The following is a 25,195-nucleotide window of genomic DNA, read 5'->3' as shown; positions in this document are numbered from 1 at the left end:
TGATATTATGCGTAACAGACTAAACAGGCAGGAACTATTTTAATTAGTTCACCTGAAATTCTACTCCAGCCGCTCGACGGCGAGAGCGATGCCCATGCCACCACCAATGCAGAGCGAGGCAATGCCACGACGTCCGCCTGTGCGCTTCAGTGCGTAGAGCAATGTGACCAGTACACGTGCACCCGATGCACCAATTGGGTGTCCCAAAGCAATAGCACCACCATTTACATTTACTTTGCTTGCATCCAACTCCAGGCATTGCAGCACGGCGAGAGATTGCGCAGCGAATGCTTCGTTCAGTTCATAGAGGTCCACTTGGTCGCGTTGCCAGCCCACTTTGCTCAGCTAAATGTGGAAATTGGATAATAACATAATAATCAAATCTCACATTAAAATACTTACCAGCGCTTCCACTGCTGTTACTGGACCTATGCCCATAACCGCAGGCTCAATTCCGCTCTGCGTCCAGCCCACAATTTTAGCCAGTGGCTTGAGCTGACGCTTTTGCAGTTCCTCGCCAGACATTAGTAATAATGCCGCTGCTGAATCATTGACACCCGATGCATTACCGGCAGTGACAGTGCCACCTTCTTTGAACGCAGCTCGCAGTTTCTGCAGAGCCTCGATGCTGCTGCCGGACTTGATGTACTCATCCTTGGCAAACATTTGCGAGCCCTTACGATCTTTGATTTCTACAGGAACGATCTCTGCATCAAACCAGCCATTGGATTGTGCTTGCTCTGCACGCTTTTGTGACTCTACAGCGTATGCATCTTGCGCCTCACGACTAATTTGATACCGCTCAGCTAGATTCTCAGCTGTGACACCCATGTGTATAAGATCCATTGCGTCCGTAAGACCATCGTTAATCATGGAATCTATCAGTGAGCCTGTGCCCATCTTAACGCCCTGCCTCAAGTGCATTACATGAGGCGCCAGAGACATACTTTCCTGCCCGCCAGCCAATACAATTTGTGCATCTCCGGAACGTATGGCTTGATACCCCAGTGCAACAGTTCTATATACCAAATAAGCTGCTAAATTTCAAAACGCTAGCTATGCATTTATATACTTACTTCAGACCGGAACCGCAGAGCATATTTATGCCAAAAGCAGGCACTTCAATTGGCAGGCCTGCCTTTATCGCCGCTTGACGCGCGGGATTCTGACCCTGGCCAGCTGTTAGTGTCTGTAATTATATGCACAATTAGCAGCAGATCGAACAATTTACATAACAATGTAGGTATATTTATGCAAGAGTACGATAAATTGCCCCCGACGACAATTGCTTTGTTGATAAGCAACAGTTGTCAAGCGGCTAAAGTTTTCAGTGCTTTTGTACCTTACCTGGCCCATGATCACCTCGTTGACATGTTGTGGCGCGACATTTGCCCGCTTCAGAACCTCTTGAATAACCACACTGCCTAGATCAGAGGCTTTCAATTTAGAAAGTGTACCATTGAAGCTACCTTAAAAACGAAAAGAGAAAGTTTCGTCTTAGTTTTTATTTGTATGACTATTACGTCAGCTGCGTAATTGTTTACCAATGGGGGTTCTAGCTGCGGCAACAATGAACACGTCAGACATGGTTCGCAATTATTTCTACCGTCGTTTGTTTATTATTTCAGTGATAAATATACAATAAAAGAACTTGAGCTGCACAACAGCCTGTTTAGCTTTTAAGATGCCCACGTTTAGAGATGCGAAATGCAACCGATATGTTAGCGTTAAAAAAGCTAGAGAAAAATCGTGACTGCAGCCGACAGACAGGGTGTGTGACCACTTTGATCAATTTTCAAATGTGCCGCCTTGCTTTTGTATCAATTTCAAACTTTGAAAAGCTATAACTTCTGATGTATAAACAATTTTATTACCTCTTGTAAACTCAAGAGTCTTTTAATTAATCGTTTGTATTTCACTTTGTGTATTATTAAATAGACATAGAGGAATAAAATTCAATGCATATCCCTGTTAGTCTAGTTAGAGCTATCACATAGTCTGGGCATCTGAAACTAAGCGAATGCCTGTGGCAATATTAAGCGGAAATATACAATCTACTCGAGGCTATGTATTTGTTACTGGATCTTTGCTGCACCATAGGCGCCTGGCGCAAGAGACAACGCGGCGCCGTTGCTGGCTGCAAAACATACAATGCTTGTTAAGCGGAACTCTAGGTAGCTAACGCCTTTGCCGCCTACCTAGGCGTTAAACACAGGTAACAAGTTACGCTTATGAGTGAGCGTTATTCCTGGAAAGTCCACGGAAAACACTGCCGTGCAGTTGAATGAAAACTTCATTGGCAGTAGAATATTTAGTTTTCTTTGTCAACTCGTCACGTGAACAACGTCTCTCGCCCTAGCTATGCAGATACATCAGGAAAACCAAGTAAAGCTGTCCAAGTAAAGCTATCCATGATCACAGTAAAATGCTATATTAATTAAAAATTAAATTACTTACAGTGCAGCGTATCGTATTGAAGCCAGCAATTGCTTTAGAAGAGGCACCTATATAGAGTTGTCTACGGGTGTGCTGCGACGTGTGGAGGACGTACGTACGGAGGATTTCATACAGTCGGCCATGCGAAGTGAACTCTTTGAGCTACGCGAGGCTACGGTGGTTAAAATAGATCGTAGTTCACCACATAGTCACAACATAAGCTTTAGCTATGGTGCGCAGCATTTAAAGGTAGTATTTGTTTATAAGTTTGTTGGCGCAAATGAACTGAGTTTTTGATTGGCAACTTACAGGTTACGTTGGAAGTGTTACCGGCTCATCCATTGTTTGTGTATGGCCAAGGTTGGGCTTCCTGCAATCCGCAGTTCTCCTTCGATCTCTACGAGCTCAAGTGTCAGCAGCTGCAGGTGGGTGATATTTGTCTGTCGCTTATACCGCGCGAGCAACCGCCGCCGCCGCCGCCGCCGCCTCCTCCGCAACCAATGCCATTGGTTAGAGATACTTATCAAGTCTATGCGGAAATGGCAAATATCGTAGCTGCCTATACTCAACACCTTATAGGTAAAATGAACTATTAAAACTGTATAAGTTAGAGTTAAGTTAAGTAAATAAAAGTACTGTTCAAATATTCGAAAATTGTTTGACTTTAAATATGACGGCTAGGGCTGCATAGCGTGATAAGCATTTAAAGCGGAAAATATACACACACTGTCATCCAGGCGACAGCAACAAACCTATTATAAACAATTTTAAAGTATGGACACACTGAACTTCATTCTGTGTAAACTGAACGTGAAATCCGAAATAACAAAAACAATTTGGTGGTGTAGACGGTATACAGTATATGTATGATCACCATTCGTGGTGCATATATAATGAAAAGTGCATCATTGACACAGGACAACTGTATAGATGCCAATGAAGATACTTTGCCAACTTCGACGCTACACGATGTTTCAAAGCAAAGCAACGGTACTAACAACAACAACCACAGCCTTTATGGCAATAGCGCCAAAACCCAAGACATGCAGGCAGCCAATGCAAATGCCAATTCTAATCTGGTGCTACGCAATGTAAACACTGACATGGCCAAGAATATAAACCGCAAGACAGCACATCAGTGGAAGCGTAAGTGCAAGATAAAATACACAACATAGTTTGAGTAAATAGTTAAATTTTCAAGATGCGGCAGCTGAGCGTGAGAGCAAAACGCAAAACGCGGAGCTGCGTATGTCCACGATTATCAGACGCCTGCCAAACGAAAGCAATGTCAGTGCGGCACTGGAGCTTTGCGGCAAGCTGGAATTGTCGGTGCGCTTGCCCGTCAATATGGGCTATCTGAGTCGCACCTTTGATTCCATACTCGATGGCATGCTGTTGGCACTGAAGACATGCCCACCGCCTGTGCAGGAGAAGTGCAGCAAAATACTTGGCCTCATGGGCTATATAAATCGCATGGGTTTCAACAGCTACGAACAGTTCATTATGCATAATTACCGCAACAATAAGCGATTGCAAAAGTATTTAATCCTAGCGCTGCAGGAGACGCTTAGGTAAGTGTGCGCTTGGCAAGAGTTTCAATTTGTTAATGTGGCACTTTGCAGCTGTGATACAAACTGCGAGCTGCACATGCATACGGAGAAGCTAATGCGGCTGCTAAAGGATCTGCTGGAGGGCGCTGAGAATGCGGAGAATTTCACGAGCATAAGCACGTGCCTGGTGCAATTTGCCAACAATTATCGTAACGTATTCGAACGCCACTTTACGGATGTGGTTGACATTATAATAGGCTGGCAGCTGGAGCTGGCACAGCCACAATCACTGCGCACGCACTGCTACCATGTGCTGGAGAAACTGACGCCGTATTTTGCCAAGAAGCTGGACTTTGGCTTTGGTTTGCTTACACAGTTTGTGGAGGATATAACAGCGCTGGATCGAAGCGAGCGCTTGGGCGAACGCGTAGCCGCTTTTGTGGGCGCATTTAATTCGCTGTTCAAGTGCTTGAATCGTTTGCACATCAATTGCGAGTCCATAGTAGCCATGGCGCTGAATCATCTGGTCGAGATTATGCCGCTGCTGCTGCAGCTCAAAGATATGCAGGAGCAGGACCACGAGGCGCTGCACAACATCAACGAGCTGCTCTGCCTGTGTCTGCTGAACAACTATGCGCTGCCTACGGCCAATACACTGGGCCAGCTGCTGCCACTGCAGCTGGAACAGCTACAGCAATTCTCCAAGCAATTGCAGCGCAGCTGCTTGTATTTGTTGTACGTCACGGTGCGCAAACTGCGCGCCAAGCTGCCCGCTGCACTGGTGCCGTACATCTTTCAAGGGCCCGACAAGTCGCAGTCCATGTGGCTGGCCGCGCTGAGGCTGCGCAGCACGGAGCCTGCGCACAAGCTGCTGTTGCGCACTTGCCAGGAAACGCTGCTCATCAAGAATGTGCCGCTGCTGCAACAAGCCTACAAGCAGTTGGTGCTCGATGTTAACGAATGCGTGGAGCAATTGGCAGCGGAGGAGCAGCAGCAGCACGCTAGCTATGAGGCCAGCTTGTTGCTCATCTTTCACATGTCCGCACTGTGCGCGCTGGCCAAACAAACGTCCTCCATTATAGGCATGTATGCCTGCAAACCGGCCATACTGGAGCTGCTCATAGGCAATTGTCGAGCAGCGGATTTGGCACTCTGGTCAGGACATGCGGACACACACAATGCCATACTGCAGCTCCTGGTGCAGCACTGTCAGGCGAATCACAACTTTCGCAACAACTCGAGTCTGCTGCGTGAACGTGACAGCAACTCACCGACGGCTCTGAGCTTTGCGCGCATCCTGCAGTTTCTGGCGCAATGTTTGCAGCAGGCGGCGCAGCTGGCAGCGCCCAATCTGAAGCTGCTGCTCAACTGGACGCAGGGCCTGCTGCTGAGCTGTCAGCCCTGTGCGGCAGTGCTGCTGCAGCAGGCGGATTTCCTCAGCATTTGCAGCAGCATTGCGGGCCAGACAGCGCAGCTGGCGCCGCTTGAATGCGCCGGCTGCATACAGCAAGTGTTGGACTTTGGCAGCGCTACGCTTGGCGAGGATTTGCTGCTGCTGTATCACAAGACGGCGCTGGAGCAGGCACAGCAGCTGAATGCGCGCGTTCAACTGACCTATGGCAAACTTTATGCGCAGCTGCCGCTGCACTTGAGCATTATACGCAGCATGCCGCAGTTGCGTCTGCATGGACGACTGAGTGCGTTGAATCAAAGCTGCACAGTGCAGGAAAATACATTTCGCGACTTCTTCGAGCAGCTGCAGGCGCCGGAGCAGCGCGCCTTCAACGACTGTCTGCCTGGACTGTATCAGCGCATAAGTGCACAGCTGCCGGCAGCGGAGCGTGAGCAGCGTAGTCAGCTGCTGGCCAGCGCGTGGCTGCAATTTGAGGCCGCACGCTTTTGCGTTAACCAGAAGCTGCGCACGCCACTGGGCAAGCCACAGGAGACATTTCTGGCATTCGAGGCCATCATTATGCGCTATGCGCGCTGGCTCAGCGGCTGCGCCAAGTCGCCGGAGTGCGAGGCACTCAATGAGCTGTCGCTGCAGCAGCTGTGCAACATACGAAGCAATCTGAGCGTGCTGCTGGGATTTCTCGATGCGCTGGAGAAGCTCATCTACAATGCCGCCGAGGGCAGCGCATTTGCGCTGCGTGTGCCGGACAAGCCCGTGGCGGCTTTCTTTCGCCTCAACAATCCCACCTGCCAGTCGTGGTTCAATCGCATACGCATGCACGTCATCGTCATTGCCATGCACTGCCAGCAGCCAGAGCTGGTCATACGCTATGCCCAGGTGAGTGCCCAAGCTGCAGCATTATAAACTGTTGAACTAATCTTTGCGTTTGCTTGCAGCAAATACTGTTGACGCAAAAGCTGCAGGAGAGCTGCTGCAGTCAGGCTTTGGTTTATTTGGCTTGGGCCTATGTTTGCTGCAGTGAGGCGGACTCGCTGCGTGGGCTGCTGGAGTGGCCGCGTGTAAAGAACGACAAGTGCTATCAGTGGCTGCAATATGCAGCGGAGCAGGCAGCAGGACGTCGCGAGCAAGCAGCAGCGGGCTATAAAATGCTGCTGGATAAGGAAAAGTCAAAGGATAGGGAAAGTGAGGAGCAGCAGCTGCTGGAGCCACAAACGCGACAATTTGTGGTGGCTATGCTGGTGGAGTGTTTGCAAAGCACTGGACAATGGCAGCAGCTGCTGCAGCTAAAGCGAGAGGAGCAAGCCAATGGCGGAGGCGGCTACAATGCATTTCTGCAGCAGCAAAGCGGCGAGCTGAATGCACTGGAGCAGCTGCTGAGCCAGCGGGAGCAGCAGCAGCAGCCGCAGTTAAGCGCACAGCTGCTGCAACTAACGCAATGGCCGGAGCCAGCTGGTCAAGCAAGTTTCTCCAACTGCTATGCGCGTGAGCAGCTGGACAAGCGGCTGCTGCAACAGCTGCAAGCGCCAACAGCAGCAGCAGCGTCAAGCACACAGCAACTGCTGCATGCCAACTGGCAGGAGAGCTTGTTGCAGGCGAGCTGCAGTCAGCAGCTGTGGCAGCAGCTAATGCTGCTCAAGTATATAGCGCAGCATGTGCAACAGCCAAGGACAGCACAGCTCGAGCTGCTGCCGCTGAGCAGCAGCAATCGGTTTGAGCTAAGCAGCGCGCTGCTAATGCGCTGCCTCAACTGGACGCAGCTGCTGCAGTCGACGCACTGCAGCAATGAAACGCTTATGCAGCTTTATTTGGACACAGCAGCAATGGCGCGCGAGGAGGGCAACCAGCAGACCAGTCAGTCCATGCTGCAGCTGTACTTTGGCCAGTCGCTGCCGCAGCTAACGCAACAGCTGCTGAGCCAGCAGCTGCAGCCCAAAGCGCTGCATGCCTATGGCGAGCTGGCCAAGTGTTTGCATGCGCAGCAGCTGCAATGCCTGGAGCTGAGCTCTATAAATGTGTGCGCTGCGCTTTGCCTGAGCTGGCAGCAGCAGCCAGCAGCAGCGGCGGATGTGAACATAAGCGCTGATCTGCTGTTAATGCTGTCGGAGTGGATAAGTGCGCGCAGCAACAGCGGACTGGGCACCAAGTTGTCGCCCATGCTGCAGCAGCTGCTGGAGCAGCTGCCTGCGTGTCCGCTCACCAGCAGCGATACGCAGCCCATTAACTTGGCGCATGGCGAGCGACTTGTGCTGCGTCTAATCAACGCCAGCATGCAGCAGCGGCCGCATAACGAGGCTGCGCTGCTAGCCTATGGCAATTGGTGCTATCGCTGGGGCAAAAAGATTGTGGACAGCGGCTGTGTGTTGAGTGCGACAGCAGTGCAGAGCATAGAGCGCAAACTTAAGCTGTCGCTGACGGAGGAGCAGCTGCAGCAGCTGCAGCAGGCGCTTAGCTTGGACAGCAGCCAGTGCGAGGGCGAGGGCGTTGCCGTTGAAAGCGATGCGCACTGCGAGCAGCGACTGCGTGCGCTGTCGTGGCTGCAGCAGCAGCCCACGTGCCTGCTGGAGTGCATAGTGCAGCTGGGACGGCAGGCGAATGCGCATAGCTTTGACTACTACAGACAAGCGGCGCGCGCTTACTTTCAATATCTAAGCTTAAAGTCGAGCGAGAGCAGCGAACTGGCGCACAGCAATTTGGTAACCACAACGCTGCGGCTGCTGCGTCTCATAGTGAAGCATGCGGGTGGCTTGCAGGAGGTGCTGCAGCAGGGACTGCAAACGACGCCCATTGGCCCGTGGAAGGTCATAATACCGCAGCTGTTTAGCCGGCTCAATCATCATGAGCCGTATGTGCGGCAAAGTGTGCGCGCGCTGCTTTGCCGCCTGGCGCAGCGTTATCCGCAGCTGGTTACATTTCCAGCTGTGGTGGGCGCCAATCGTGAGCTGCAGGCGCTGCCTGTGGGCGCCACCGAAGCGGAGAGCAACAGCTACGCTTGCCTGCTGCAGGATCTGAGCAAGCAGGCGCCTGAGCTGGTGCAGCATGTGCAGCTGCTGGTGAAGGAGCTGCGACGCGTTTGCTTGCTCTGGGATGAGTACTGGCTGCACGCCATGGCGCAGATCTACAATGGGTACGCCGCACGCGTCGCCATGCTCAGCAGCGAGTTTGCGCCCAGCAATTTGCTGGGCAAGCAGCAGCGCTTCGACAGCTGGCGGCCACAAATACTCAAGGATTTGCTTGCGGTGAATGCGTTTACATCGCGCGCGCCCGAAACGAGCTATGAGCGCAACTTTAAGCGGCGCTTCGACAGCTGCATACAGCAAACGCTGCACGCGATGCAATCATCAGCATATCCCGCTTGCTGGGAGCAGCTCAAGCAGCTCTACAATGTGCTGCAGCACAATTTGATGCGCGGCAGCAGCAACACGCTGCGCACTCAGGGCATTAGTCCTGTGCTCTGTGAACTGAAGCACATGCGCATTAGCATGCCCGGACTGGATGCGTCGGGCGCGGCGCAGCCTGTGCTCATCGAGCGCGTCGATAATCTGGTGTGCATACTGCTGACCAAGACGAAGCCCAAGAAAATTGCGTTCTATGGCAGCAATGGACAGCGCTATACGTTTCTGTTCAAGGGCCTCGAGGATTTGCATTTGGATGAGCGCATTATGCAGTTTCTGGCCATATCGAATGCCATAATGGCCAACAAGGAGGATGCACGCGCAGCGGGCCAGCTGAGCATCGATTATCGTGCGCATCACTATTCGGTCATACCGCTGGGACCGCAATCCGGACTCATTAGCTGGGTGGACGGACTAACGCCGCTGTTTGCGCTCTACAAGAAATGGCAGCAGCGCCAGCCGCAGAGCACAGCGCCCGCTGCAGCGCGTCGCCTCACCGATCTCTACTACAACAAGCTGTCGCCGCTGCTGGCCAAGCACAATCTGCATGTGAGCGATCCGCGTCGCCAGTGGCCGCTCGCCGCGCTGCGCCAAGTGCTAAGCGAACTCACGCACGAAACGCCCGGCGAGCTGCTCACGCGCGAGCTCTGGCTGCAGGCCACCAATGCGGCCGAGTGGCGTCACTCGGTGCGTTGCTACACCATGTGCATGTCCGTCATGTCGGTGATTGGCTATGTCATCGGTCTGGGCGATCGGCATCTGGACAACATGCTCATCAATCTCAGCAGCGGCCACATCATGCACATCGACTACAACGTTTGCTTCGAAAAGGGACGCACCTTGCGCATTCCGGAGCGCGTGCCGTTCCGGCTGACGCAGAATTTGATCAACGCTTTTGGCATTACGGGCATCGAGGTGAGTTCTTAACTAACAAGCTAAACAACTTTAATATTTAAAGTTAGTTAGAATTCTAGGGTGAATTCATTTTAAGCTTATTATTGGTAGCGGGTTGACCCAACCAGTGTGGATGGGCCATGAGTTTGTCGCTTTCAATTGCCAAGGAGCAGGCCTAACGCACGCCGAGCAGCACGTGAGTGTCTATTAAGTTGCTGCTTGGAGGCTGTACCCCAAACTTGGATTGCGTAGCTACAAGTCGCTGTTTGATATTGCTTTGATGAGCAGAGCTTTAGTGCTCAGCCAGTCGAGCTTCTTTAGCTTATAGAGGCATTTGGTTTTTAAGCCAAGTCCAAGTGGACTCCCAGATATGATGATGGATATATTTAATCACTAACAACTTGTGTTGAAACTACTTTTGTTTAAACTTATGCTGCTGCTTCAACTTAACTTAGCAGCAGCTCGAAGACACAAATTGATTTGCTGCTTGGCTTCAATTAATTTATTAATAATTTAGTTATTTGCTAGAGAGTGAAAAGTTTAAAACTTATTGAGTTGCTGCTGCTGCTATGTTGAGCTGCTTGCGGTCATATTCATTGCGTTGCTGCTTCACTACACACTCGGCGGGCAGCGGCTGCTCCACATCGACGCGACAGCAGCGCGCGGACTTGCAGCAAAGCGTCTGGGCAAAGGCGCGTCTAAACCCGGCATTCTTCCATGAGTAAATAATGGGATTGAGCGCCGAATTGGCAATGGCCAGCGAGAAGGCAATTTTGTAAATCATCGAGTTGCTGCGACAGGCGCGCAGCAGCTGCGCAATTGCAACGCCAAAGTACGGCAGCCAGCAGAGCGTAAAGCAGCCCATGATGAACACAACAATCTGCACGCTCTTCCAATCCGGATGCAGCATGCTCCGGCCGCTCGAGTTGGCATTGTACACAACCGACTGCTGCAGGCGCTGCGCCTGCTTCGATGCCTCGCGCATAATGCGCCAATAGAAGACCAACATGCATAGCCAGATGACAATGAAGCCGGGCGTAATGATGCCAGCCACATACCAGGGCAGCAGCACCTCATCGAACTCGCAGCCCTGCGCCTCAGTCCATTTATTCCAAAAAATTGGTATAAGCGCCACCAAAGCGCCCACGCACCAATTGCCGCTGATGATTAAATAGGCCATGCGACGCGTCATGTAACTGCAAGAGCAATAGAGAAATAAATATAGAAAAGCTATAGAATTCTATAGCTACTACTTACCGACGATAGTGCAGCGCATACATAACCGCAATATAACGATCGATGGCTATGGAGATGAGCGTCAGTATGGACACACAACAGGCGCAAATGAATAGAAAGAAACGCAGCAGGCAATAGGCGCGTAGCCTGCCCAGCTGCAGGCCAATGCCCATATAGAAGACCACATGATAGGGCAGAGCAATGCCCACTATGAAATCGGATACAGCCAGCGATAGTATAAACAAATTGGATATAACCGAGCGTAGATTGCGACAAGTGCGCACAGCAATAATCGTTAGAATATTGCCACCCAATATGAAGGCAAACAGCAGCGCGTTTATAATAAGCCAAAGTAATAAGCCAGCGCTCAAATGTTCCTCCACCACCACCAACGCAGCCAAGTTGCTGCTGCTGCTGTTGCTTATGTCCAGCTGCAGCTGATATGTTGCTGTTGTTGTCTTCATCTTATTGAAATCAGTTAAGCGTCTGCTCTGCATGGGGCAAGGACTTGTACTGCTTGCCAATTGCAATTCGTAGGCATTATTTGTTTACATTATCCAGCACTGCGTATACGCAACTGATTACAAAGCCCACAGCGTGAGAAACACAATCCGTTGATAAGCCTCAATAATTAAACACTCACTGCCTTTAACACTCTATGCCTTTTTGGCCAACTTATAGAGCCAACTGTTGGCCAACTTTCGGTTAGTGCATTAACTTGGCCACCATTAGAGCGCGGCCAGGGCAGCCTGGCGGACGAATCAGCTCAAATAACCCAGCTAAACAATTACTTTGCCTTATCTAACGTGCAAACTATTGACACATTTTCTCTACACTGGGGCACTACACTGTAAGAAATTGTAGCAGCAGCAGCAAAGCAGAATTCAAGCAGCTAACAAAAGATTTAAAAGTAAAGCAAATAATTGTTTAATAATATTGCTGTTGACAAATTATTTACGAACTTAGCTGCACAAATTTAAATTAAAATCAAAAGCATTGAAAATTCTGCGTTAAATTTAGAGACAGCGATTTCATTAAATTACTTGCAAGCTTTTTGCAATTAAATCATTGCTAATAGTTATTTATTTATGGCATTTGATATGCATTAAAATTCTGCGCTAATGCTAAAAGATTTTGTTGAATAGCGATTTAATTAAATTAATTTTAGTTAATAATTAACAAAAGACTTGCAAGCTTTAGAATTTTACTAATATTTATGGCATTTTATATGCATTAAAATACAAATTAAAATTCTGCGCAGCTAAAAAGCAATAAAATTAAATTTAACAATTAGCAAAAGACTTGCCAAGCTGCTTGCAATTAATTAGTTATTTATTTATGGCATTTGATAATTTGCATGCAATTGAAAGTCTTCTAAGCCAAAGTTAATTTTTATAAAGAAAAGAATTTATAAAAATTATTTTATAAAATAAATTAAAATTATACTCTAATGATAAAAGATTTAGTTAACCTTAAATTAAACAATTAAGAAAAGACTTGCCTAGCTGTTTGCTTTATAATTTAATAGCTTAATAGTTATTTATTTATGGCATTTGATATATTTGAATTTTTTGAATATTTTCTCCAAGTGCATGCGTATTAGTTAGTTACTATTTATAGCACTCGAAAGTTAAGCCCCATTGAGGCGTGTAGCTTATGAAGGGCTCATGATTTGCTAATGCATAATTTGTGTACAACATGCAGCGTGCCCCAACATGTGGCAGCTTTGCTGAGATCTACAATTGTCAACATTGATTAGCAGCACTTGCTCATCATATATATGTTATAGACTGTATATATGCTAGTCTATGTAACAATAAAATCAGCAGTTGTCATATAAAAATGTTTGTACCGCTTTACGATTGCGTCTGACTATACTATATAAATATATACTATATATGTGTGTGTTTATATCTGAACTAGAGATATGCGCGTATCGCGAAGCGTATTTTTTTTTATTTACGATGCGCTAAATCTATCAATTTATGATGCTTGTCATGGCTGGCTTTTTGTTTTTGTTTTTATCTCTGTGCTATAGCTATATTGTTGCTATTTTGTTGTTGTTGTTGTTAGCAAGTTAAGCTAAGATTTGCAACTGGATCGAAAGCTTACAATGCATTAATTAGTGTAGTAAGCTTGCTATAATTATGAGATAAAAGAAAATTGTTAGAAAATTATATTTGCAGTATTTTAATTTAACATTTTTATTACTTGAATTTTGTAAGTAAATATTTGTAAAATGATTTTTGTATTTATTTATTTAATGTCAAAGAAAAGGATTACAAAAAATATGTAGAATTAAATTTAAAAATTATTGAAAATTATGTTTTTGTATTTAGATTTGATAAACTTATGGATAGGATTGGGGAAAACCCAATCAGGTCTGGGTTGGTGTTAATTATCAATAGTTAAAAAAGTTAAAATAGATGTTAAACAAATAATATATAAATATTGCAAATAATATTTTAATTTTAAAAAGACTAAACAACATTTGAATGTTGCTCAAAAAGTTTTGCAAATAAAATGAAATAAAATATATATTTGTTTTGATAGAAAATTGATTTAAGCTTTCTACTACTAAAATTATATTTGCAGTATTTTTATTTAACATTTTTATTACTTGAATTTTGTGTGTAAATATTTGTTAATTGATTTCATATATTTGCTTGCTTTAATTCACAGGGCGCCTTTCGTTATGGCTGCGAATATGTATTGAAGGTAATGCGCAAGGAGCGCGAAACGCTGCTCACCTTGCTGGAAGCCTTCGTCTATGATCCGCTGGTGGATTGGACTGTCAACGATGAGACGGCGGCCATGCGGCGTGCCATACAAGCGAAGCCGACGCCAGCAGTAGCAGAGGTAAGCAGCGAGCTCAAGTGCAGCAACAGCAGCAAAAAGGATAAAGCCAAGTGCAAGCTGCAGGATTGGGACAGCAAGCGGCGTCATTTGCTGGGCAAGCTGAAGCAGTGCCAAAAGTACTGGAACAAATACAAGTAAGTGCAACAACAAATAGCAATAATAGCAAATTAATTGCATAATATTAAATTATAGAACGGATATATTGGCGCAGTTGACAGCAATGCTAATGGAAATAAAGCAGCTGCAGTCAATGCAGGAGCAGCGCGGCGGCAAGGAGCAGCAGCTGGTGGAGCTGAATCAGCGCAGCGCGTTAATAGCGGAAATTAAGACGCTGGGCACGGCAATGGAGAGCCATAGCTTCAATAGCGCGTCCAAGCGTTTCGCCACCAAGCAGCAGCATGCGCAGGCATTGGCTGAGCTCGCAGTGCAGAGCGCTGCGGACTACGAAGTGGTGCGTGCCACACTGAACAACTACCATAGGGCAGTGGAGCAGCAGCAGCTGGCGCAGTTCAATGCCAGCCTGCTGCAGTTCAAGCTCGAGGGCAGCAGCAGCTGGCACAATGAGTATTTGGCGCTGCGCGATGTGCTGCAGCTGCATTTGGCCGCGGCCACGCTGGAGAGCTATGAGAGCACGCGCAGCCAAATCGATGAGCAGCTGGCGCAGCTGCACAATCTGGGACTGCAGGCGGTGGAGCAGCTGCTGCAATATGCCGCCATCATGTGCTACTATCCGCAGCAGCGTCAGCAGCAGCAGAACATTTACATGCAGTTCAGTGAGTGCTACACGCAACAAGTGGCAACACCCAGTGCGACTATCGTCACTGGCGAGCAGGCGCGCGCTACTGCCAGCTGCCTGCAGTCCGTGTGGCTGCAGCTCAACTGCCAGTTGCATCAACTGACGCAGCAATTTGCCAACGATCAGCTGCTGACGCAAACGCAAACCCCTGCGGCTTCACTGCTCGCTGGGCTGCAGCAAAGCGGCTGCACGCAGGCGCAGCTGCATACAGCGCTGGCGCGCAGCTTGGACGCCAGCACCAGCGTCCTGAGCAGCTATGAGCTGGCCGCAGTGCAGGACGCAAAGCTAACGCAGCTGCAGCTGCGCCACATTCAACTGGTGCACAGCATGTGCCAAGGACTGCTGCAGTCACAACTGCCGGAGCAGTCGCAGCAAACGCTCAGCCAGCTGCAGGCGCCACTTGCGGCGCTGCTGCAGCTGCAGCATTGCTTCGAGCACGAGCTGCCCGCCAGCATGTTTCGTTTGCTTGCCAACTGGGAGCAGCTGCAGGAGCTGCTCAAGCTGGATGCAGCTGCGCTTGGCGAGCTGTTTGCCACAGCTGCAGCAGCAGCCAAGACACCCACGCAGCTCACATTGTTGCAACAATTTATGCTCAGCTTGCAACCGGCGCGCACACAGTTCGATGCGCTGGCCAAGGCATTGGAGCAGCTTGCGCGCAGCATTAAATTGTCCATGGATGAGACGCAGCAGGCGCGCAGTCAGCCATGTCAGGTGGGTGCTACACTAGTCTGACTGCAATTTAAATTCGTGCCAGATTAATAGAGCCATAGAGTTTATTGATTTATTTTAATTGTAGCCTAGAATTAAATTCTATGGTACAAAGGCCTTCAGGCTCAGTCATATCCAAATTTGTTAATGCAGCAGTAGTAAGCGTTTCATTAGTTTAAAAATGCTCAACAGTCTGAAAAGCGGCCACAAAGAGTCAAACAATTATAAATAATTCTATAAATGATCTCTAATGACATTTCTATAACTCTATAAATTTTCTATAAATGATCTCTGCTGACATTTCATTCTTATTGCCATATATAAAAGCTATAAAAGCTGCTTAAATCTTAATCTTAATTTCATAAACATAAAAAAATGCAAACAATTGCTAAAGATATCGACGCATTTCAGCAAAAGTATCGTATGTCGCTTTTTATTGAAATTGAGATTTTGATGCAAACATGTTCTAAATCCTATCTCTTATAATCTGTATAAATATTAGAATGATATTCTCTATAGTTATAGAAGATACAATGATTTACTTTCTTGATTTTGTTCAGGGCTTGGCTTTGGCTTTGGTTTTTTGACATATCGTATGTCACTTTCTATTGAAATTAAGATTTTGTTGCAAGATTATTCTAAAGTTCAGTTACTCATTAGCTGCTTGAATTTTATAACTTGATATCCACTCTAGCTGTAAAGCTATAACGATTTAAAATTTGTAGTTTGCTCAGAGCGACAACAAAAATAAATCAGAATCGTTTGTAAAATTTGATTGATCTCTGATAACATCTCTTTCTTATAGCTATATATATAACTACGACCGGTCATATTCAAAAGTAAATAATTTAATTTAAAAAAAGAAACAAAATATATATATAACTAGATTAAGTTGCCCCACTGTGGCAACAAAAAGTCATAGAATTGCTATAAATATATATAAAAAATATATCTATAAGCTTACTTACTTATTTAGGTGGCCATAACAACCCGTTAACGGGTTACGGCCGACCTCAAAAACTCTCTCGAGGCGCCTTCTCCAATTCACAACCCCAAGTGTGTATAAGTTCTCCTCCACTTGGTCCCTCCATCGTAGGCGAGGTTGTCCCCTTTCGCTTTCGCCTCGAACACCTTTTACGCTGGAACTCCTTGGTCCATGCGTCGCTGTACAGCTCGTAGTTCATACCAAAGCGATAGTCATATCTATAAGCTAGGCCAAATATTTTCACTGAGTTACAGCTGCAGACTCTTCAAAGCTTGTTAACCAGCTTTGTTACTATTAATGCAAACTCTATTTGTTATTACAGTTCCCATCGATTAAATGAAACATCAAGTGAATCGCAATTACAGCCTAGCAAAGTTGAATATTTTAAAATTTCATATTTTCTTTCTTTTTTTAATTATAAAGCCACTTACTAATCTGATTTGTTTGCTTGCAGGACTTGGGCATACTGAAGTACAGCAGCGCGGAGCTGAGCGATGCAATGTTCTTTGGACTGGTGCGGCAGACGCTGCGCGCTGCACGCAGCTGCGATGTGCGGCTGATGGCGCGTCCGGTGCAGAGCTTTGTGCAGCGCATGCAGCAGAAGTATTTGGTGGGCGTGGTGCCGTGCGTGGCGTATGCATTCTATAGCAGCAGCAGCAGCAGCAGCCAGCAGTTGGAGCTCAGCTCCAGCGAGTGTCCGGCGGAGATTTATCAAATGACTGCGGCGCTAATGGCGGCACTGCAATCGGATGCAATGCTGCAGCAGCAGCAATGCGATATAGCGCTGCTGAATCAACAGATTGAGCTGCTCACACTGGTGGCCACAGCGCATTATTGGGCGCATGAGGAGGCGCTGACGCTGGAGGGTGGCGGCGAATTGAATTGTGCACACATTTTAAGCAGGCAAAAGGTATGCGAAGCTATAGGCGAGAGCTGGCAGCTGTTGGAGCAGGGCGTGCAGCGCTTGGAGCACTTGCAGTGCTTGCTGGCAACACAGCTGGAGCAGCTGCAGCAGCAGCGCAGCAATTGGAATCGCAATCATATCGACAGCATGTTGCGCAACGAGCAAACGCAGCATGAGCTGGCCAACAAGCAGCTGGAGCTGATAGGGGAGCTAAGCAAATGCGCCAGCGCTGTTTGTTGTGTGGAGCAAGCGGGCAGCGTGGCGGCGGAGGAGCAGCTGCGGCGCAGCATGCAGCACTGGCTGCAGCTTTATAAACAATGCCAAACCAGCAGCGCCAAGATAAGCGCCGTCGAAGAGGCGCTAGTGCAAATGCTGAATCCGGAGGGCAATGTGAACAGCTGCTGGCTGGAGAATATGCATGGACTGCTCGAGGATTACACATGCAAATTGCAGCGCGAGCTGGCCGAAGTTGAAGTTGCGCAGCAGCAAAGCCACGATGCGCTGCTTGTGCAGCTGAAGGAAACGCAAAAGCTGCTGGAGCATATGCCACGCATTTATATGCGCAACATTTTGCCCGAAACGGAGCTGGAGGCGGAGAGTGAGAAGCTAATGCCGCTGGATATACAACTGCTGGCCGGACATTTGCGTGATGCGCAGCGCACATTAATGAATTTCTTCCAGGGCTTGCTGGAGCTGCGCAAGGACATGCTAAGCTGTGAGCGCTGCGATTTATTAACCAGCCAGGGCTTGGCCAGCTGGCAGCAGCAGCTGCTCGAGCTGCGTCACACCTGCGACTACAATGTGGATGAGTTCTTCAAGAGCATTGAGCAGTTTCTGCAGCATGCAGCCGACGGCGAGGCCATCGCCTATGAAACATTTACGCACACCAAAGGTAAGCTACACTATTTACAATTTATGCTTTAATATTAATTTTTTAAATGCGCAGGTGCCGTTGTCAATTTGCATGAGCAGAAGCGCAACGCTTATGGCGTTAGTGTGTGGAAGAAAATACGCATGAAACTGGAGGGACGTGATCCGGATTGCAATCAACGCACCACTGTAGCCGAGCAGGTCGACTACATTATAGGCGAGGCCATCAATCCGGACAATCTGGCTGTGCTCTACGAGGGCTGGACACCGTGGGTCTAAGTAGCTCCCAGAGCCATGTACAATGGCAATTGCGACTATAGCAGCAGCACACACACACACACAGCGTATGAAAAGAAAGTGAAAGTGAGAAGAGAGCGAGAGCGAGAGCGAGCACGAGTTAGAGCAAGAAAGCAAGCAAACATTTAAGGCAACATTAAGTTGGCTGACAACAAGTCTCGAGTTCGAGTCCGATTCCGAGTCTTGGTTGCCCCACTTGTGCCACTTGCTGCTTTCTGCTTTCGTATGCGGTGTATAACGAAATCAAGCAGTACCTTCTACGGGTTGCATGTTGCACATGTTGCAGCTACAATGTTGCAGCTGCACGCCTGCTTGGTTTTTAGATTAGCAGCGCCGCTAGCATTGGCTCAATTTGTTTCATTTCGTTTTATCTTTTTAAACTTTATTGTTTGATTAAGTTTTAGTTGCTAATTTGTAAGCCACCTCTGTATACTGGGAAATATGTAATTACTATTATAACAACAATAACTATTGGGTTACTTGCAAAATAAAAGTTGGTTTTATGCATAATACAAAACAATTGCTGCTGTTATTATTTCACTTTAGCATCGGCGCTGCCACTTGTTGCTTTCAATATAAAAATTAGTGGCCAGCTCAAGCTTTTTAGCCATAACTGGCGCAAAAATCAGTCGATTTTTGATTGCCTTACAGTTTTATGCTCGTTATACTGCTAGTAAAAAAGTTGCATCATTACATTTTACAACATCAAAATGTTGTTTGCTAATTTACAGCTGCTCAAAGTTTGAAATTAAAAACAAAAGCAAGTTGACTGCATCGGATTTTTCGGCCATAACTTTGTCAAATAACAATTTATTTAACTATCAAATAAAAAAGAAAATGTTTAATTTAGCGCCTCCATGAGTCTAACTACGCTTAACACATCCTTGTTAAAATTTTGTACGCTGACTTGTAGCTTTTCAAAGCTTGAAATTGAAACAAAATATTGCATTGGAAACAGCATTTGTTTTTTAGCCATAACTTGCCTCAAAAATCAATCCGATCTGCTTGAATTGCCTTTACAGTTTTTTGCTCGTTAACAATACTAGAAACAAAGTTGCATTACTTACATTTTGGATTCTACAACTTTTGATTTTTGGCCCAATTTTTAACAAAAAACGTGATGTGAACCATCATGAATTTTGTTCAAAAAATCGAAAAAAATTAGATTTTCCAAATTCGAAATGCAGTTCAGTTAGGCTGCTTCTCACGAGTATAAAAAGGTTTGGAAACTCTAACATCTGACGTCATTTAGCCGAGTTACAGCTTATCAAAGAATTGATATTTCACAGACATTTCTATTCTTTGTTTTACTACTATTGTTCATAACTTCGCCAAATAATTTTTATGTTATATATTGAGTATAACATTTTAATTGTGCTTTCAATACCAACATTAAGACGTATAAAACATCTCCATCGGATTTTTTTAAGCAGAGTTATAGCTACTCAAAGTCGAAAAATAAACAGAAAATCAGTCTGCAGCTTTGGTCTTATTACCATAACTTAGTCAAAATAATTTTTTCATTGATTAAACACAAAAGCATTTGTTTATTAAGAATCTCATGAGTAAATTAAGCTAAAATACTCTCCAGTCCGATTTTTTTTGGCTGAGATATAGCTGCTCAAAGTTTGAAACTGTTAATAAAATGAAAATGGCTGCATTTTTGGCAAAAATTCCATCACGAATTTTGTCAAAAAATTGATTTTTAAAATTTAAATGCAGTTTATTTGGGCTGCTTTTAACGAGTATAAAATGGCATAAAACTTTGAAATCGGATATTATTTTGCTGAATTAGAGCTTACCCAAGTTGCATAATCAATAGAAATTCGTGTTGTTGCTTTACTCTTTTGTTCATAACTTTGCCAAATAATTTATTAATCATACAATCATACATTCAGCTGAATTGTATTTGTCACGCCCACATAAAATGGCACTAAACATGCCAATTGGATTTTTTTTAGCTGAGTTATAGCTTTGCAAAGTTCAAATTTAGGCAAAACAGAAGTCTGCTGTGTTGGTATTTTAGTCATATCTCGGTCAAAAATTATACGATTCTTGAACGATTAACTGTTGCATGCTTGTTTTGTTGCTAGAAACAATGTTGCAACATTCAATTTTTACAACTTTTAAAATTTTTCGAAATTTTGCAAGCTAAAATATTAAAAATTTCCAAATTTGAATGCAGTTTTATTAAAATGCAGCTCACGAGTCTAATAAGGCATAAAACTCTACACTCGGAGCTTATCAGATAAAACGTATTGCATATAGCCAAGGCAATTGTCTTGATTGTTTATTATTTTCTGCATATCTTGCTTGGTTTTATGCATTATAATAAAAAAAAGAAACAATTGCTACTGTTGTCATTTCACCTTTGATAAAAACAACAATAAAAACAACGTTGCTTGTTTATATGTTTATATAAGTATATATAATCACTCATTTATTTTCTAACTTTATCATCGGTTGCCACTTGTTGCTTTTGGTAATCATTCGTTATCATTATTACGTCTATTTTCACTTGAGGGGGGTAGGGTGTAAAAAGTTTTGAAGTTTATCATTTTGAAGATTTCAGAGTTTTTGTTTATGTTTACAAATATTGGTTGTGTGCTCTTCAGTTTACATATGTACAAAAAAAATGTGAAATGAAGAAATGTTATGCACACATCTTTTAAACATTTTTCAGTGGTATTTATATATATATATATATCAATATATATTTGCTGTTAAAATTAATGTTAGCTTTAATATTACGCCGAATGCCAAACGCTAACGCTATATAGTTATACAATTATTATGTGTATATAATATGTACAGTACATTTAAGGTATGTATGTGTGTGTGTGTGTGTGTACATTTACAGAAGAAAAAAATGTAATAAGGGTAGGCATAAATGAAAATTACATTAAATATACACTTAAGTTTTATAGACGCTGTGAAAGGAAATGATTAACAAAAGTAATTTACATATATGTTGCAAATAAAACTATTACGTTATTACATATGTAGTTTGTTGTTGTTTATTTACGTTACGTCAGACATCACGTAAGCTACACGTGCGTACGTATATTACGGCCATTTATGATTCCCTAGTCTAGGACAGGAGCCATTTCAAATGTTCAATTACAATTAAATATTTATATGTCTATGCCAATAAAATAATTATAATGTGAGTATGAGAATGCTACAAATAATATACACAATATATAGTTTGCTTAAACTTAAACAAGTCTGGTATACATATATCTGAAACCGTAATTTTCAATGCACTTGTTGAATGTCAAAACAAATTGTATTAAATGAATTGCTCTTATATATTCTATATATGTATTAAACAAATACAAAAACATTACTCTAGAGATTAAACACGGCAGAGTCAGTGTTGGAATAACATAAAGTATAAATTTCGTTTTAAATGAAATGTTAACAATTTATGATACGAATTTCGTTTCTTTGCTCACATTATAAATTATTTTATTGGCATTTTTCGCCTAAAGCTGCTTGCTTGACCAGAATTTTCACATGACTTTTTCTCAAAATTTTTGTTGTGAATCATTTCAATATTTTTTAGTTGTTTTTTGATTTCTTTTTATAGTCAAAATAACAAATACAAAAACACCATGAGCTTAACAAACTAGGGTGTTATATAAAAAAAAAAAATATATATAATAACATAAATATTAAAATTAAAAACTAATTTATGACGTATCGAACATTGCGGATAAACACAAATAATTGTTAAAAACAAAAAGAAATACATAAGAAAATTTACAATTATATAGTATATGTATAAAATTAACATTGAATGTTGCTTTGTGTTTTGTTGTTGTTTTTGTTGTTTATAATAGTTTGTTGTATAATTTTTGGTTGCTTTGCTTTTGATTGCTAATTAAGCATAATAATTATTTATAGTGTGTATGTATGTGTTGTGTTGTTGTTGTTTTTTTCCTGTTAATTTATATAGTTGTTGTTGTTGTTGTTTTTGTGTTTATCCTATTTTAGTTTGTCTAAAATAATAAATACATACATACATATACATTACATTACAATTACATCATATCCATAGTACAAAATATAAAATTTAACATCACATTGGTTGACATTCTTTTGTTGGTTGGTTGGTTGCTTCGCTTACATACATCATTATCATTATCATCATCATCATCATCATTATCATTCTCTCATCGTTATCATCTCAACAATACATAAACATTTGTTTTTTTTCTCTTGTTATTATCATTTGTGGGTTGGTTGTGGTTTTCGTTTATCATTTGTATGCGTGTGTGTGTGTGTGGTTGTGTTAGTTTTGGATTTCCATCAACAGTCGGTCGGTAGGTCAAACGATCGATAGCTCGATCCCACTCTCTATTTGAATTAAATGTTTGCTTTATTATAATTTTCATAGTAGCCTCTGCTCTCTCGATGCATCAACTGGTTAACGGCCCCCCTTTTGTTTACTATCCTGCAAATAAGAGCAAAACATTTAATTAATTTCAGTACAAGCATAACAATCAACGCCAGCAACTACGCACTGGCCACTTGAAATACAATTTGTTTTAAACAAGCGCACAGATTTCTTAAACGGCTTAACGAGCACAGCAGTAAAATAGATAACTGTGTGTGTGTGTGTGTGTCTGTCGCTGTGTGTGTAAGTGTGTCAAATGCCAGAGCATGCATGCAAGCAAATATATATACTATATGCTAGTTATATATGTACATAAAAGCTTAGGGCTTAGTAGCTAAAACATATGTTTATCAATTTGCTGCCGCTGCTGCGGGCTTTACCTAATTCGATTTTTTCTTTACTAATCTCCTGGATGCTCGGGACAAGAGCGATTCACCTCAAACCAACGATCAATGCAGCTGTAAATGCAACAATTATTTATTAAAAAAACTTAGCTATAGCATTTAATATCCACTCACCCTTTGTGGTATATGCATAAACATGGCAAACGAGCAATAGTATCACCCGGACTCAAGTCTTCAAGGCAAATGACGCATTCACCTTTGGCGTCCGACAATATATCCTCTGCAATTATTTATGCATTATATATATATATTATTTATTGGCTTATGCTACGTACCGTTATATGAAAGACGCGGTTTTGTTAGGCACATCACTAAATGGCATTCAATGTCGTCTGGCAATACGAACTTATTGCACACAGGGCACTTGATACCTGCAAAAAGGAAGCGCCGCATTAGCTTTGGGGCTTAGCTCAAGGGTTCAAAAATCTATATTTAACCATTAAAGGACCAAATGTGCGATGGAAGTGAGGTCGCTGTATAGACACGTCCAATGCCATTCGCAGAGGCTGCGGATGCGCCCAGTACAATGCTCTCGACTATATTTGCGCCAGTCATATCCTGCGTGCAGCAACAACAAAGGTTAATATTGAAATTGTTAAAGTATGTATAACATACGCGTATGGAATCACCAAGAGCACGTCGCTGTTGCATGTAGTTTTGTGCGGCTACCGTCGAGCTGTTGTTGTTCACAGCTGCTCCGAAACTGTTGCTGTTTGGAGTTGCTGACACAGAGACTGAGACGGCGGGATGCGTATGCGGGCATGTTGTCGATCCCTGCTGTTGTTGTTGCTGCTGCTGCTGCTGTTGTTGTTGCTGCTGCTGCTGTTGCTGTTGTATATCCGGCACAGAGCTGAGACTACGCGCTCGTTGTCGGTCTATGGTTGTGGAGCTCTGCTGCTGCTGCTGATGATGATACACCTGTAGTCCCGGCAGTGTACGCAGCAAATTGAATCCTTGTCCGGCATCGCCACCGCGGTTACCCACCGCTGAATTCGGTGGCGATGTGTCCGTGGCAGTAGCTCCAGTTGAGCTGCTAGAGAATGTTCTGGAGCGTGGGCTCTGTTGGCCGCTGGTCGCTGGTGTGCTTGCCTTTTGACCCATAGAGTTCGAATGATTTTTCTCACACGGCCTCTGCCCTCAGCCCTCGGCTGCCTGCCCCGTGCGCCCGCCCGCGTTCAAGAGATCACTGATATTAATGATAGCACTATTGCACTTTTGCTTTGTTTTTTGTTGTTGTTGGTATTATTGTTTCTCACACTGGCTGTTCTTGTTGTTGTTGTTGTTGTTGCTTGTTGAGTTTTATTTTTAAGTTGTCTTTGTTCGCTCCTTCGTGTTTCGCGCGACAGTTTGTAAGCGTGCGTGCGTACGTCTGTGTGTGTGTGTCCGTGAGTGTGTGGGAGAGTAGTGTGTGTATGTTGTTCGTTCACATTTAAGGAAACAAAACAAATGGCAGCAGCAGCAGACAACAATAGCAAACAAAGTTGAAGTTTATGGCAAGGGGGTATGGTATGATGAGGTGCAGCGGCTGTGCAGCTGAGGGGCAGCAACGGTCGGTTGGCGTTTTTTTTTTAATGCGGTGTATAGATAAGTGTGTGTTTATGTGTGCCTTGTGCCTTTTTGCCTGTGTGATGTGATGATGATAATGATTGAGTGAGTGTGTGTGTGTGTTTGTGTGTGCTGGGTGCCAAAGGTGCGGAGCGTAGGGAGGAAGGCGTTAATCGTATGTACGTCGGTCGGTCGGTGTGCTGATTCTCTCTCTGTGTTGTCGGTGCGTAGTTTATTATTTGTGTTGTCCCGCAAGCCAAAGTTAGTGTGGGACTGTAACTATGCTTAATCCGCTTGATTACCACTCGCAATTTAAATTATTGTTTCCGTTTTCGCTACTTTATTTTTAACATCTCCGTTTTCGTTTTATGTGTACTCTTTGCTTTGCATTTGACCACCACGATTTATTAGCCGACCGCCACAATATGCAAATCGCAAAACGGCTGATATTTCGCACTATATCGATAAATTTAGAAAATAATTCAAATTAAAGAAACATAGAA

The 25,195-nt window shown here is 44.5% G+C and overlaps 5 protein-coding genes across 7 annotated transcripts; 2 read left to right on the top strand and 3 right to left on the bottom strand.

The window, feature by feature from the left end:
• Window positions 1-6: 6 nt before the first annotated feature.
• On the bottom strand, window positions 7-2,541 carry LOC108605165 (acetyl-CoA acetyltransferase). Of its 2 annotated transcripts, none has more exons than XM_017994750.2 (5): window positions 2,458-2,541; window positions 1,348-1,469; window positions 1,077-1,189; window positions 403-1,018; window positions 7-345 (listed from the first exon to the last, which is right to left on the bottom strand). In XM_017994750.2, exons 2-5 carry the CDS (start codon window positions 1,354-1,356, stop codon window positions 61-63), a joined length of 1,023 nt encoding a protein of 340 aa, XP_017850239.1. In that variant the 5' UTR covers window positions 1,357-1,469; window positions 2,458-2,541; the 3' UTR covers window positions 7-60. The 2 variants fall into 2 exon arrangements, with proteins under 2 accessions (XP_017850239.1, XP_017850238.1); XM_017994749.2 differs by lacking the exon at window positions 2,458-2,541 and adding an exon at window positions 1,545-1,653.
• LOC108605197 (ataxin-1-like) lies at window positions 2,331-3,041 on the top strand. Its single transcript, XM_017994792.1, has 3 exons — window positions 2,331-2,399; window positions 2,460-2,685; window positions 2,748-3,041. The coding sequence occupies exons 1-3, from the start codon at window positions 2,362-2,364 to the stop codon at window positions 3,030-3,032; spliced, it is 549 nt and encodes a 182-aa protein (XP_017850281.1). The 5' UTR covers window positions 2,331-2,361; the 3' UTR covers window positions 3,033-3,041.
• A 218-nt stretch (window positions 3,042-3,259) lies between these two features.
• Window positions 3,260-18,840, top strand: LOC108605131 (serine/threonine-protein kinase Smg1). 2 transcript variants are annotated; one of them, XM_017994694.1, is made up of 8 exons: window positions 3,260-3,582; window positions 3,638-4,007; window positions 4,059-6,276; window positions 6,336-9,707; window positions 13,605-13,915; window positions 13,974-15,288; window positions 16,725-18,066; window positions 18,121-18,840. In XM_017994694.1, the coding sequence occupies exons 1-8, from the start codon at window positions 3,303-3,305 to the stop codon at window positions 18,321-18,323; spliced, it is 9,411 nt and encodes a 3,136-aa protein (XP_017850183.1). In that variant the 5' UTR covers window positions 3,260-3,302; the 3' UTR covers window positions 18,324-18,840. The 2 variants fall into 2 exon arrangements, with proteins under 2 accessions (XP_017850183.1, XP_017850184.1); XM_017994695.1 differs by lacking the exons at window positions 13,974-15,288; window positions 18,121-18,840 and having other exon boundaries at window positions 16,725-16,815.
• LOC108604922 (histamine H2 receptor) lies at window positions 10,234-11,314 on the bottom strand (the record flags this gene model as incomplete). The annotated part of the gene is made up of 2 exons (XM_017994491.1): window positions 10,234-10,882; window positions 10,944-11,314. Coding segments are annotated over 2 exons (1,020 nt in total), but the record flags the coding sequence as incomplete, so codon positions are not given.
• Window positions 18,841-22,363: 3,523 nt separating the features above from the next.
• On the bottom strand, window positions 22,364-25,099 carry LOC108605172 (E3 ubiquitin-protein ligase znrf2). The gene is made up of 6 exons (XM_017994757.2): window positions 23,763-25,099; window positions 23,585-23,705; window positions 23,423-23,518; window positions 23,262-23,367; window positions 23,124-23,201; window positions 22,364-22,800 (listed from the first exon to the last, which is right to left on the bottom strand). Exons 1-5 carry the CDS (start codon window positions 24,246-24,248, stop codon window positions 23,144-23,146), a joined length of 867 nt encoding a protein of 288 aa, XP_017850246.1. The 5' UTR covers window positions 24,249-25,099; the 3' UTR covers window positions 22,364-22,800; window positions 23,124-23,143.
• Between the last annotated feature and the right edge of the window lie 96 nt (window positions 25,100-25,195).

Source organism: Drosophila busckii, chromosome X (assembly GCF_011750605.1).
Source record: "Drosophila busckii strain San Diego stock center, stock number 13000-0081.31 chromosome X, ASM1175060v1, whole genome shotgun sequence".
Lineage (NCBI taxonomy): Eukaryota > Metazoa > Arthropoda > Insecta > Diptera > Drosophilidae > Drosophila > Drosophila busckii.
Note: the sequence above shows the minus strand (reverse complement) of the source record. Positions and strands in the feature narration are given on the sequence as shown.

Coding starts and splice junctions, on each gene's coding strand:
- LOC108605165 (XM_017994749.2), bottom strand. CDS start 1,587: ATGTCTGACGTGTTCATTGTTGCCGCAGCTAGAACCCCCATTG. Junction 1,470..1,544: donor CGCAGCTAGAACCCCCATTG/GTAAACAATTAC, acceptor TTCGTTTTTAAG/GTAGCTTCAATGGTACACTT. Junction 346..402: donor TAACAGCAGTGGAAGCGCTG/GTAAGTATTTTA, acceptor TTCCACATTTAG/CTGAGCAAAGTGGGCTGGCA.
- LOC108605197 (XM_017994792.1), top strand. CDS start 2,362: ATGCAGATACATCAGGAAAACCAAGTAAAGCTGTCCAA. Junction 2,400..2,459: donor AACCAAGTAAAGCTGTCCAA/GTAAAGCTATCC, acceptor AATTACTTACAG/TGCAGCGTATCGTATTGAAG. Junction 2,686..2,747: donor ATGGTGCGCAGCATTTAAAG/GTAGTATTTGTT, acceptor GGCAACTTACAG/GTTACGTTGGAAGTGTTACC.
- LOC108605131 (XM_017994694.1), top strand. CDS start 3,303: ATGATCACCATTCGTGGTGCATATATAATGAAAAGTGCATCATTGACA. Junction 6,277..6,335: donor TGGTCATACGCTATGCCCAG/GTGAGTGCCCAA, acceptor GTTTGCTTGCAG/CAAATACTGTTGACGCAAAA. Junction 15,289..16,724: donor CGCGCAGTCAGCCATGTCAG/GTGGGTGCTACA, acceptor GTTTGCTTGCAG/GACTTGGGCATACTGAAGTA.
- LOC108605172 (XM_017994757.2), bottom strand. CDS start 24,248: ATGGGTCAAAAGGCAAGCACACCAGCGACCAGCGGCCAACAGAGCCCA. Junction 23,519..23,584: donor GCACATTTGGTCCTTTAATG/GTTAAATATAGA, acceptor TCCTTTTTGCAG/GTATCAAGTGCCCTGTGTGC. Junction 23,368..23,422: donor ACCGCGTCTTTCATATAACG/GTACGTAGCATA, acceptor AAATAATTGCAG/AGGATATATTGTCGGACGCC.